Source organism: Hyla sarda, chromosome 4 (assembly GCF_029499605.1).
Source record: "Hyla sarda isolate aHylSar1 chromosome 4, aHylSar1.hap1, whole genome shotgun sequence".
Lineage (NCBI taxonomy): Eukaryota > Metazoa > Chordata > Amphibia > Anura > Hylidae > Hyla > Hyla sarda.
This window is the reverse complement of record NC_079192.1, coordinates 305,948,893-305,962,840: the sequence shown is the minus strand read 5'-3', so window position 1 is coordinate 305,962,840 and position 13,948 is coordinate 305,948,893. Positions and strand designations below refer to the sequence as shown.

At 42.1% G+C, this 13,948-nt stretch overlaps 1 protein-coding gene across 1 annotated transcript in view; it reads left to right on the top strand.

Moving 5' to 3' along the window:
- The first annotated feature begins 8,141 nt into the window (after nt 1–8,141).
- Nucleotides 8,142–13,948, top strand: part of AFAP1L1 (actin filament associated protein 1 like 1) — an 85,977-nt gene continuing 80,170 nt past the window's right edge. The window contains exon 1 of the mRNA XM_056574779.1: nt 8,142–8,600. Coding sequence (XP_056430754.1) covers nt 8,585–8,600 — 16 coding nt within the window. The 5' untranslated portion in view covers nt 8,142–8,584. The remainder of the gene's footprint in view (nt 8,601–13,948) is intronic.

Below are 13,948 nucleotides of genomic sequence, written 5' to 3'. Positions count from 1 at the left end.
TGATGTTATAAATGTTAATAGACAGTTAATTGTATTCTACAGATAATTTTGTTTTGCTGGATAACCATAAGTATGAAGTTCCCAATAAATTTGCAGAAGGTTAACAGTATGCGGGTTCATCAACCATTGCGATCTCACGGGCATTCAATGATTAACCATCTAGCCCTGATATTATTCATGTGTTCAGTAGGTCACAACATATAACTGTAAGAGTACAAAAGAATCCCGGCACTCCAGTCTTTGATGCAAATAATTTTCCTTTTATTAAGGCATAAGTTTAACGCAGCACGCGTTCCGGCCTATACAGCCTTTTTCAACTGCATCTGCATACAGTTGAAAAAGGCTGTATAGGCCGGAACGCGTGCTGCGTTAAACTTATGCCTTAATAAAAGGAAAATTATTTGCATCAAAGACTGGTGTGCCGGGATTCTTTTGTACTCTTACTGGATCTCTTATCCCTGGCACCCGCACCGATCCAAGTGCCGACCGAACATACTTGGAATCACAACATATAACTGGACTGGAGCTTTCACAACTTCTGAACACATTATCCATCCTGTACGAATTCCCATACGCCAATACGGAAACTCTCACCCATTAAATTATGTTCAACATTGTTTTTATTTTATGCAACATGTTATGAGTAAAAATGGGCATGGTCTGTATGTGGCCCAAGAAAACGAAAACACATTTAGCTGTAATCTGTACTTCTGCTAGTCAGGACCAGTGGTAAAAGTACTCTCCAATATTGTATGAATAAATATACATTCCTATGTCTGGGGGTGACCATCTGCATTATTAAACAGGGGCCATGTCAGTAGTGCACAGCGAGATCACATGACACATTCTAACGCCTACAATCTACGTGTCAGCTATATTCCCTTGTATTTCTCAACTATATGCAGCTTTTCTCATTGATTTACATTAATCCTACACCACATCCTTCACCATTTACATAAACTATTAACCCATTCTTACCAGGCACGTTTCGAGTTTATTCAGCATCAGATTATGTAAGAAATGTGTGCCTACTTACACGCACATTATACATACAGGGGGGACATGTATCAAATAATTTACACTGTTTTTGTGTGTAAATTGTTTGCGCAAAATTTTGCGCAAGCTGTTTTTTTTGCGTTTTTTTTTTGCGTACATTCTGATAGAGCATTTCCTCCTGATGTCGCGATACGGGGTACCTTGGAGTGATATCTATAGTACACACAGATTTATTAACTGCGTACTTTTCCTTTACACCCAAAAATTTGCTGCAAGTACCTTTTTTTAATGCAAATATAAGCCATCTTGGACTTGACGTAGCAAGATGCTCTAAATCATTCATTCTATTTTCCAAAGAGTGGATTGAGGAGATTACTATATTTGCCTGCAATTTATGAAACTCATTGCGCTTGACTGATAAATTTAGCTCTTCTGCTCATAATTTAGAATTCGGCAAAAGGGGTAAACTGCTTCTACCATACACAAATAATGATACATGTACCCCAGGGAGTGTATTCTCTTGCATGATTCCTTAAAGGGGTATTCCAGGATTTTTTTTTATTTGACTATGCATTTTCATGCAGACTCTGCAGAAAGAATAGACAAGTCTATTCTTTCTGCAGACTCCAGAATCCGGATTTCCATTGTGTACACAGTGCAGCAGCATCCCACTGAAATCAAAGGGATTCTGCTGCAGGTGAATGTTCATGAGGAATTCTGCACAGAAATTACATTGTGTGAACATAGAGCCATACATCATTCTACCTGAAGACTAGGTGTAGTCACCAACATACATACATGTGTTGAGTTATACTATTGCTCCATTTCTGCAGTAACTTTGTGAAAGTTGCAAGAAAACAAAACAAAATAAAACTCTCAGGTTGAGTTCCTATCCCGATTTTACCATCCTACTTTTTATCACGATTTTTTACCTTCAAATCGTACAAAACTGTATGCCAGGTCGTATCCATTGACTTCCATTGAGTAATCATATCCAACATGCATCAGTTTTGATCCGCATTCAATTTTGCACAATTTTATGTTGGGGGTAAAACTGTGGTTTGCACAGATTCAAAATCAGATTAAAATCGTTGAATCAGAAGTAGTGGAAAAATCGGACGAAAAAGCTTAAAATTTTCTACCATACGATTTTAAATCAGATGCCAAACAATTATTTAGAATACGATTGTATACGATTGCAGGGAATCAGCTTTTTCCAATTTTACTGTCTGTTAATCGGACGATAAAATCGTGATGTGAACCAAGCCTTAGAAAGAAGTCTGCTGAGCTTTTTGTTTATGGATGTATTTGCTTGCACTAAGGAAAATTACTTTACTACAATTCTAGCCTGAAGGTTTCCAAGTCTTTACACTTTGGCAACATCACTTTCCTATGTGCTTAGATGACAAAACTGAAGACTAAGCAACACTGGATTTACATTACAGTCGTATGTAAGTTCACAATGTTTTCTGATAAGATTCCAAACAGATAGAGGTGCAGCTAGGCTTTCCTTCACCCTCATCTGAAACTCAATATGCACCATCACCAAGTAATGTAATATAACTTTTTCTTTCTTAAATAGTTTTTGCATGTCACACACTATATATTGGTTTCCATTATAAATGACAATCAGGACAACTGTTGTGACAAGAGCCCATATTGTATATACTGTACTGGAAGCCACAGCGCAGCACACATACCTGGACCCAGGACATCAGTGGTCTCCAAACTGTAGACCTCCAGCTGTAGCAAACATACAACTCCCAGCATGCCAAGGAGCCAATGGCTGTCGGGCCTTCTGAGAGTTGCAGGTTTGCAGCATCTGGAGGTCCACAGTTTGGAGGCCATTGACCTAAAAGATAAAGTGCCTTCAGAGGTGGACTATGTAGACCATAATTCCTGTACAGTACATCTTATTTGGTCCCCCAGGTCTTTCTCTACTGCCCCTCTGCCATACTGTCTGTATATGCAACAATGCCTTTCTGTGCTAAGACATTCACAACTTGTCTGGAATACACATAGGCCCTCATTTACTATTGCAAACCCGACATGTTTTGTCGGGTTGTGCGCCAGATTCTGTCGCATTGCGCCAGAAATTCTGTCTGCGCCAGAATCTGCGCCACAAATTCTGTCTGTGCCAGAATTTGCGCCAGAATTGAAGAAACCCCGACTAACTCTCCATTTTGCTAAGAAAACATGAAAAAGGGGTGTGGCCGCTGTGAAAGGGGCATGGTCTCCGAAAAGGGGCGTGTTCCCGACATTTTCACAAAAACCCAACATATTTACTAAGGTTTCCACATAAAATGTTGTAGATTTGAGCTGAGAAAACCCGACAGATCAGAGCATGTGTAAAAAAAAAGCAAAATAGGGAAAGTGGAAAATGTAGGGAAACCTTAGTAAATACCGTGGAAAATAAATTGTAGGGAATTAAAACCCACAAAGAAACCTACACTCCACTCTTAGTAAATGAGGGCCATAGACTTTCTGTGTTTGTTTTGTGGAATACGAGGATTTACTATAACAGACATGTTAGAGAGGTGACAGATCCCCTATAAATCCAGTTACTCACCGGTGACACATTGTAGATATGATAGTAGATATTCTCGCTTCCTTTCACCTCTGTCTTGCCCAGAACAATAGGATGTCTTCTTCTGAACTCTGCAGAGTGACTGAACATTCATGTGTTCTGCATAGGGAGTTGGGAGGTAAGTCCCAAGACAAGTCTGGCAGTGGCTTTGCTCTCAGAAAACAAAAGGACCAGGCAATTGAAATACAACGTGCATAATCCTTCTCTCCTCGAGGGACCAGTAGAAGCAGCAATAGCAGTGAAACGCACGTCGTTCTGTCATCCTGCTCCTTCCTGCAAGTTGTTTTTAGACCTGGAATAAAGAAACTTTTTGCATTGGAGATATGTGAGTGCCGTCATCCTTCTTTCTTCAGTGACTGTGTGTTGTCACCTTGCCTTTGATGTACAGAGCACCACGCAGTTATCCAGAGAAAACGCTGCTGTGACCAGGACGTTTATCCAGTGCCCCCGCAGGTTTACCATATCAGGCAGTGCCGACTGCATTCTTGAACTGTGTGTGTTCTTTTTTTTTAAATCATTTGTACCTGTTACCGTCCTTGGAAAATATCTATATTACCAGTAATACCCATATTGGCCAACAAGCCAACAATATATCAACAGAAGAAGGTCCATATGAGCTCAGAATCACAATGTGTAGAGGTTCGATAGCTTTTGTCAAACTTTTGTACTTGGAAGGATATGGAAAAAAATATCTTATTCTGCAAATAAACAGGAGAACACAGTAGCACACTGCTAGCACAAAGATACAGATAAAACATGAAATGCTATATTGCTACAATGCAAAAAATGTAGGTGCTTTGCTCACCATTTGGCGGCCAAATAGTTTGGACCATCCCACCGCGATAACACCCCTGTTTATGTATATTCAGCCTAGCAGCGTGCACCTGTATGCCAGGTCCATGCAGTAGTTTGGTTTCAGTATGTGCTGGCCAACTTATCCTTGTTTGTGTTATTCTGCAACTAGAGATAAGCAACTTTTTAAAAAATTTGATTCGGCCGAATCGTCAAATTATCCGACAAAAATTTGGTTCGGTTCGAATTTATTCGTGGCTAATTTGTATAAAAAACAGCTATTTCTGTCCTACTGAGAGCCTCAATAGGGGTGTTCAACACTTTTAAATGCTGTAACACGCATATAAAGTGTGCTGGGGTAGTGAAATAATACTGTTATTCAGTATGACATGCAGATTAGAGGCGTCGCTATTAGAATCACTGCCGCAGAGCGGCATAATGACAGAGCCTGGAGGTGGCATCAGTATGAGGAGACCATATAGTGGCTGAATGACACAGCATGGAGGTGGTGGCAGCATGAGGAGACCATATAGTGGCTGAATGACACAGCATGGAGGTGGCAACAGCCTGACGAGACCATAGGGCCTCACAATTGAAAAGATTAAAGATATTTTTTAACATTTAAATTGAAGATTTCAAATAGATGAACCTAAAATGTTTTATTTAATGTGCCAGCAGCATGAGGAGACCACATGGCGGTACAGTGACACAGCCTGGAGGTGGCGGCAGCATGAGGAGACCATATAGTGGTTGAATGAGACAGCCTGGAGTTGGCAGCAGCATGTGGAGAACATATGGTAGCAGTGTGAGACAGCCTGGAGGTGGCATCAGCAGCATCAGGGGTCCTGAAAGTGACCCGGTGACATTGAAAGGCGGTGGGTGGCAATACCAGTACCCGTGACGAAAGTGCATGAAAAAAGGAGAACTTGGCATCAGATGTGTGGCATCAGGCAGGTGGCAGGATCAGAATAATAGCTGAGGCAGGTAGGCAGAAGAAAACAGTCTCTTTTGTAAAAGTGTTAGTGTGCACAAGTAAGCATTGAGGATATTCATTACGTAAAATGTAACTTTTAATAATATTCTTAGGATAAAATATATATACCCAATATTATTTTTTTTAAATCAAACAAAAGGAAAGTTGTGCAAGAAACACCATGTGCCACCTACACCACCAAGTATTGATGTGATGCAAAGACCTCTAAAAGTTGGAAGGGAACAATGTATGGTTCATTGTAACGGGTGGGGGTAAAAACTTCCTCTGTAATGCCCTACTCTCTCATTATTAATTCCCCTCTTGGCAAGTGTTACTCGCCCTAAAAAGGGTGGCCCCACACAGGAACCACTCCCTATTTCCACCTACATACACTGCCATTCACAAAGGTCAGTTGCTCCACATTTTTCGTGGACAGATGGGTTCTCCTTGGGGTTACTATGGCCCCCGCTCTGATGGCACACTACTGGCCTGGCAGGACAGCTTTTCCAGGGCAAACTCTGCTAGTTGCAGCCACAAATCAAGTTTGGCTGCCCAGAAGGGCAGCGGATCTTCAAGGTTTGTTGGCATGGGCATGTCAAGGTATGCCACCACCTGCTGGTTCAGGTCCTGCTCCATGTCTACCTGCTGCTGATGAGTTGCTTCACTATTCGAGTGAAGAAAGCTACTCATTAGCGACTGTAGACACAGGCTGCTGCTGATAGAGCTGGTACTGCTCCTGTCACCCCACCCCTCCCCAGCAGCAATGGCAGTGGAAGGTGAGCGCAGAGGTCAGAGTCAGACCTGAGTCAGACCTGCGAGAGGATGGATGATGGCGTAGATAGGCATCGGCCAACTGAGTACTAGGACGTCTCTGTAGTAGGTCAGTTTGTCCTCCCTCTCAGTGGGTGTGAAAAAGGCCCCCATTTTGTGGCGGTAGCGAGGGTCCAATAAGATGGAATCCAGAAGTCATCCTGCTGCCAAATAGTGACAATTCAGCGGTTACTACGCAAGCAAGTGAGCATGCATCGTGCCATTTGTGCAAGTGACTCGGAGGGACTCCCTGCCTCCATCTTCACAGCATACTGCCATGATGTGTCTGGGTCCTCTGTCTCGCCTTCTTCATAACCCTCCAGCTCCTCTGGCTGCTCCTGCTCCTCCTCTCCTGTCAGATGACTAGAAAAAACACCCATCTCCTGAAACCTAAACTGTGCTCCACTGTGCCCCTCCCCCTCCTACTCCTCCTCCTCCAGTTCAGCCCCCACATGGATCATGTGGCCGTGAGACAACATCTCCAGTGCCCTTACCAGCCATCGTTTCCAACACTTGTTATAAGAAATGAAGAAGTGGAATGACGTTGTTCATCCCGCAATCCTGGCGACTGACTAATAATGTGGCTTCCTCAAAGGGTCTGAGCAAATGGCAGGTGTCACGTATGAGCTGCCACTGGTTGACATTGAAGTTACACAGGGGAGTACCCCTATCCGCTTGGATCATCAAGAAATCAGTGATGGCTTTTCTCTGTTCGTACAGTCTGTCCAACATATGGAGGGTGGAATTCCAACGGGTGGAAATGTTGCATATCAGACTATGTTGGGGGACACCGTTCTGACGCTGCAGCTCAAGGAGGGTGTGCTTTGCGGTGTACGAGTGACTGAAGTAAATGCAAAGTTTCCTTCCCATTGGTAGGATATCTTGCAGATGGGGGGAATACTTCAGGAATCGCTTTACAACTAGTGTTGAGCGGCATAGGCCATATTCGAATTCGCGAATATTCGCGAATATATGGACGAATATTCGTCATATATTCGCTAAATTAGCATATTCGTAATATTCTCGTTTTATTTTCGCGTATGCGAAAACTGACATATGCGAAAACTAGCATACACAAAATTAGCATAAACAAAAATTTGCATATGCAAATGTTCGCATATGGGAAAATTTGCACGCCAGTCTCACACAGTAGTATTAGAGCCTTCTTTACACCACACAAGCTGGAAGCAGAGAGGCATGATCACTGTGATGTGTACTGTGAAAAAAAAAAACGAATATTCATAATTATGAATATATAGTGCTATATTCGCGAATATCTGCGAATATGCGATATTCGCAAATAAAATTTGCATTTCGAATATTCGCGAGCAACACTATTTACAACCAGATTGAACACGTGTGCCACGCAGGGCGCATGCCTCAGGCTTTCTTGTCGCAGCACAGACAAGATGTTCTTCCCGTTGTCGGTCACCATGGTTCCCATTTCCAGTTTTTGAGGAGTAAACCATGATTCGATTTCTTGACCAATGATTTTAGCAGTTCCTGAACCGCACTAAATGGAGTTTAATGAAGCAATTTGCGCGATCGAATTGCGACGATATTCGCATTCTTACTAATTGAATTTTTCCTGAAATTCGGAACGAATTCGGATTCGTCAGATTTGATTCGCTCATCCCCATCTGCAACAAAGTAACAAAGCGTAGCTGTGCAAGCCATCAATCCTTATATCATGGGTTAAGAGCGGTCCATGTAGAGTAGTAAATTATTCCTTTTCAGGCCTCTGTTGGGAGCAGCACACCTGTCTCTTACACATTCACTGTTACAGGGGGGGGGGGGGGGTATATTTTTGGAACGCTCCCAATGGGACAGTATGTGAGAAACTCTTGGAGTGGAACGTTTTCCCTCTCCTAGTGAAGGGTGAGGCAGGGCACTCCTCAGTTGCAGACCCTCCCTGGAAAAGCTTGTCAGCAATGTGTGGGTTATAGAGTAGAGGGGGTGGGGAAGTACTAAGACCCTCTGATCAAGGGGCAGAGGAGGAGACACTGGACAGGACACAGGAAAAACATTACATGGTGCTTCAAACTTTTTCGCTTGCCTGTCAAGTGAGCAGAGGAGGGGGGTGAAAGCACAGTGGAAGCAGTCACCTCAGCTCAGCAGCTCACATGCAGGGAGACTTCTGGCAGATAGCACTGCTCACATCAATCTCATAGGGAAACAATTAGGAAGGGGGAAATGTTTAAATGCAGGACCTGGAGGAGGATCCCAAATGATCAGATAAGGACCTAATACAGGGGATCTCTTTGACATTGCTCAAAGGCAGATAGGAGAGGCATCAGTTTACATCAGAATAAGTACAAGAGAACATCTCAGTGTTGGACAAGAGCAGAGAGGAGCATTCAGAGCAACCATACTGGGACTGACCAGCGACCTAGATCGCACCTGGGAATGCAGCACTGAGCGACGGCATGGAACGAATTAAAGGTAAGTACATTCATTTTCCATCATGCATAGAACTTCATGTATTTCTTGCAACAGAGAAGGGAAATTTATGAACTTAATTGATTTATTTATTTTTTTAATTATTTTTAGATTTTAAATTTTTTCAGTGTTTGCGCAATTTGCAGATCCACCTAACTTGTTTGAAATCTCAAACCTGATAAATGAATTGTACATAGATATATACATGCAACAATAGTATGTCCGCAAACTCTGCACCTAAAATTAGCAATGGTTTGCTGGTACAACCCTAATTTCCCCAAATCCTTAAAAAAAATATATTTTACATCAAGATAGGGCAGATAATATAGTGACTGGCCCAATAAACCATGCCAAATTCTCCTAAATCCAGACAGGACATTGCCTGCAAAATGAGGGTGTCTGGCAGCAATATTGGCATACCTTGTGTCATGTATAAGGCAGTACAGTGGTCCCTTAAGTTACAATATTAATTGGTTCCAGGACGGCCATTGTATGTTGAAACCATTGTATGTTGAGACCATAACTCTATGGAAACCAGGTAATTGGTTCTGAAGCCCGAAAATGTCATCCAAAAATAGGAAAAAGCTGTAAATCACTGTCTATGTCAGTGTTTCCCATCCAGGGTGCTTCTAGCTGTTGCAAAACTACAACTTCCAGCATGCCTGGACAGCCAAAGGCTGTCCAGGCATGCTGGGAGTTGTAGTTTTGCAACAGCTGGAGGTGCCCTGGTTGGGAAAGACTAGTCTATATAGAGGAGAGGAGCTTCTTCAGGGTCCTGTACAGTACACACAAAATGTAGCCGCCCTTACTTGGTATCCAAAGGAGCAGGTAACCCTGGCACAAGTAAAGAGTACAGAACATGTTATATCTCCCTGTATTGTAGGGAGGCGCTACCAGACAGTCAGTGCATGCACTTTAGTAGTACAGGTGTAAATGTCCATTCTGATTGGTCAGTTCTTCCAGCCATTGACACGTTTTACAGATCTGGACTTGTCTGTACATTGTATGTTGAGTCTGGTTTCAAGTTACAATGGTCCAGAAAAGATCATTGTATCTTGAAATTATTGTATGTTGAGGCTATTGTAAGTTGAGGGATCACTGTAAGGCTCTGTCCACATCTGCATTGGAGGCTCCACTGCAGATTCCATTTTTTTAAGTTAGAATAGTGCAGCCTGCAGAACTATGAGATACACTACAATGGAGTCAGTAGCTAGGATCCAATGTATCATAGGTCTGGCACTTTGTCCTTTTCGGTCTTCTATTCCTATGATAGAACAGAAAACTTGAAATTTCTTTGCAGATGTGAACAGAGCACCTGAGCTTGTCATAGGGGCAGCTATCCTCTGAGACATACGCTGCAACTTCTAACTATCCCTCTTGCCAGACAACCCCTGTAACCCCTCTGTAATCCTTTGATCTCATTACACTGAGTCAGTTGAGTCTGTTCAGGTGCCCCCCATACATACACAAAGAAAGGGCTGCGGTTATGGACAAACTATTACCTTGTAAACATCTGTAGGAGAGCAGAGTATGCTTGACAGCTTGTTGTTTCTACCACTAACATACCCCATGCTTATTCTAACTCACTTTATGCATACCTTTGTCTATTGTCTAGAAGACCTTTAAACAGTTAAAGGGGTACTCCGGTGGAAAACTTTTAAATTTTTTTTATTTATTTATTTATTTTAATCAACTGGTGCCAGAAAGTTAAACAGATTTGTAAATGACTTCTATTAAAAAATCTTAATCCTTCCAGTACTTATTAGCTGCTGAATACTACAGAGGAAATTCTTTTCTTTGGGAACACAGAGCTCTCTGCTGACATCATGACCACAGTGCTTTCTGCTGACATCTCATTTTAAGAACTGTCCAGAGTAGGAGAAAATCTCCATAGGAAACATATGCTGCTCTGGACAGTTCCTAAATTGGACAGAGATATCAGCAGAGAGTACTGTGGTCATGATGTCAACAGAGAGCAAAAATAAAAGAATTTCCTCTGTAGTATTCAGCAGCTAATAAGTACTGGAAGGATTAAGATTTTTTAATAGAAGTCATTTACAAATCTGTTTAACTTTCTGGCACCAGTTTTCCACCGGAAGTACCCCTTTAATTCTGCAAATAAAAAGATCAGTACAGGATACCCTGAGGAAGGAACCAATACAAATAGGTTGCTAAAACAGTATGCTGATATTTATGATGAGATGGATTCCATCATCTATATCAGTGGTCTCCAACCTGCGGACCTCCAGATGTTGCAAAACTACAACTCCCAGCATGCCCGGACAGCCGTTGGCTGTCCGGGCATGCTGGGAGTTGTAGTTTTGCAACATCTGGAGGTCCGCAGGTTGGAGACCACTGATCTATATAGTACAATAACTTCTACTTGCATAAAAGGTGAAATTAAAATTTCAGTGCAATGAATGTAATGTATATGTAACAATACATGCCCAGCATATGCATACCTGTACTGTATATGGCATGTGTTGGCACATAAGCACTCTAAACAACATTTGGGAGGCAGACGTGGTATATTAAGACCTGGACCAAGGAAACTGACCAGTCAAACTAAACAATGAAAACAGCAACCTGATACCATTTCCCATACTGGATATGTAAACTATTGTGAAAGCAGACAGACAATACATAGGGAGCTTATAAGGGTACTATGGCATAAGGGTTTTTCCAAAAACAATGGTTAGGCTTAAAGGGTTACTCCGCTGGAAAAAAAAAAACATTTTTAAATTCAACTGGTGCCAGAATGTTAAACAGATTTGTAAATTACTTCTATTAAAAAATCTTAATCCTTCCTGTACTTATCAGCTGTTGTATGCTCCACAGGAAGTTTTTTTCTTTTTGAATGTCCTTTCTGTCTGACCACAGTGCTCTCTGCTGACACCTCTGTCCATTTTAGGAACTGTCCAGAGTAGGAGCAAAGCCCCATAGCAAACCTATCCTGCTCTGGACAGTTCCTGACATGGAAACAGGTGTCAGCAGAGAGCACTGTGGTCAGACAAAATGGAAATTTAAACAGAAAAGAACTTCCTGTGGCGCATACAGTAGCTGATAAGTACTGGAAGGATTGAGATTTATTAACAGAAGTAATTTACAAATCTGTTTAACTTTCTGGCACAAGTTGATAAAAAAAATGTTTTTCAGGGAAACCCTATACTTACCTCTCCCTCAGTCCCTGTACCCTCCAATATCGCTGCTCCCAGTTTCCGCCGTGCTATATTTCCTGGTGCTTGGGCATGATACTTCAGAGCTCATCTCAGCCAGTGATTGGATGAACGGCACTCTGAGGTATCGGGCCCCAGCTCCAGGAAGTGGAGCACAGCGGAAACTGGGAGCAGCAGTATCGGATGCTACAGGGGTAAGTATAGGGTTTTTTGTTTTGTTTAGTTTTTTATGCAGATATCATGGTCATGGTGTTAGAGAAAACATTTTTTTGCCAGAGTACTCCCTTTATGTACTGGACCAAGGGCTGAAACCACCACTGATCACTACAATTCATTGCCACAAGCACTCCGCTGCACATGCTGCGCCCCTTCATCTTGGCTCCGCACATTTCAGGTAGACAAAGCAAGCAGTATATGGAATTACAATGTAAGTCTGTCTTACCTACGTTCATTTAATATACCACACTCTTTAGCTGCGCAGAGCAGAAATGAAGGGGCACAGCATGTGCTGCTATGATACATCAATAAGTTTGTTGAAAAGATGGTTAAACTCTAAATAAACCAGTAGGGGGACAAAGAAGATTCAAAGAACACTTAAAAGGGTATTCCGGCTCCAAAAAGTCAGACAGATTTGTAAATTACTTCTATTAAACATTCTTAATCGTTCCAGTACTTATCAGCTGCTGAAGTTGAGTTGTTCTTTTCTGTCTGACCACAGTTCTCTCTGCTGACACCTCTGTCTGTCTCAAGAACTGTCCAGAGTAGGAGTAAATCCCCATAGCAAACCTCTCCTGCCCTGGACAGTTCCCGACATGGACAGAGGTGTCAGCAGAGAACACTGTTGTCAGGCAGAAAAGCACAACTCAACTTCAGCAGCTGATAAGTACTGGAAAAAAATTACAAATCTGTTTAACTTTCTGGTGCCAGTTGATGTGAAAATTTTTTACTGGAATACCCCTTTAAGATTTACTGTAAAACCCCTTTAATTTACTGGAATACCCCTTTAAGCAAAAATGTTGGTGTCATGCAAAGCCCTATACTGGGAACACTATAGTGAAGGGTTTCTCAACCTGTCACCACAGGTTGGGGAACCCTGCCATAGTGTATGCAGAGCATTAGTTTTGGGGTGTACTGAGTGATTGATGTACTATATAGTTTACTTCACTATAAGTTTTGTGGACAATGGGGGAGATTTATCAAAACCTGTGCAGAGGAAAACTTGCCCAGTTGCCCATAGCAACCAATCAGCTTGCTGCTTTCATTTTTATGAAGGACTGTGAACGAATGAAATGAAAGAAGAAATCTGACTGGTTGCTATGGGCAACTGGGCAAATTTTCCTCTGCACAGGTTTTGATAAATCTCCCCCAATGAATTCATACTGGGGGAGATTTATCAAAACTTGTTCAGAGGAAAAGTTGCCCAGTTGCCCATAGCAACCAATAAGATTTCTTCTTTCATTTTGCAGAGGCCTTGTTAAAAATGAAAGAAGCGAGCTGATTGGTTGCTATGGGCAACTGGGCAATTTTTCCTTTGCACAGGTTTTGATAAATCTCCCTAACTATGACCTGCACCAAGTCTTGCTGTTCTCTTACCCTTATACTGCACCAGTCATCTCAGGTTTAAAAATGATCCCCTATCCACAGGATAGAACAGTGTGTCCCAACCAGGGTGCCTTCAGCTGTTGCAAAACTACAACTACCAGCATGCCCGGACAGCCGAAGGCTGTCCGGGCATGGTGGTAGTTGTAGTTTTGCAATAGCTGAAGGTAAATTGGATGTAAAACAATGGGATAGGGGATAAGCTGATAGTGGGGGGTCCGACCACAGGAACCCCCACTGAATATATAAATGGAGGTCAAATGTTTTTTCCAAGTAAAGGTAGAGGCAGAGCACACCTTTCCATTCACTGTCTATCAGCAAGTTCAGTGCTCAGCTATGTCCACAAGTCCAATAGAGAGCAAATGGAGCAGTGACCAAGCATTTGACTTTTATTGCTAAGATCATCTTATTATCCCCTAACTTTTAATCTAGGAATACCCCTTTAAAAAAAAAGTGGGTATTGAATTCAGGACTAAATGTGTCCTTTACCTGTACACCGACCTCCCTCACTGTAGTAATGTGAAATGAACCATATGACATAGTTAACTGCTAAGCTGATTAAAGAGTGCAGGAGAG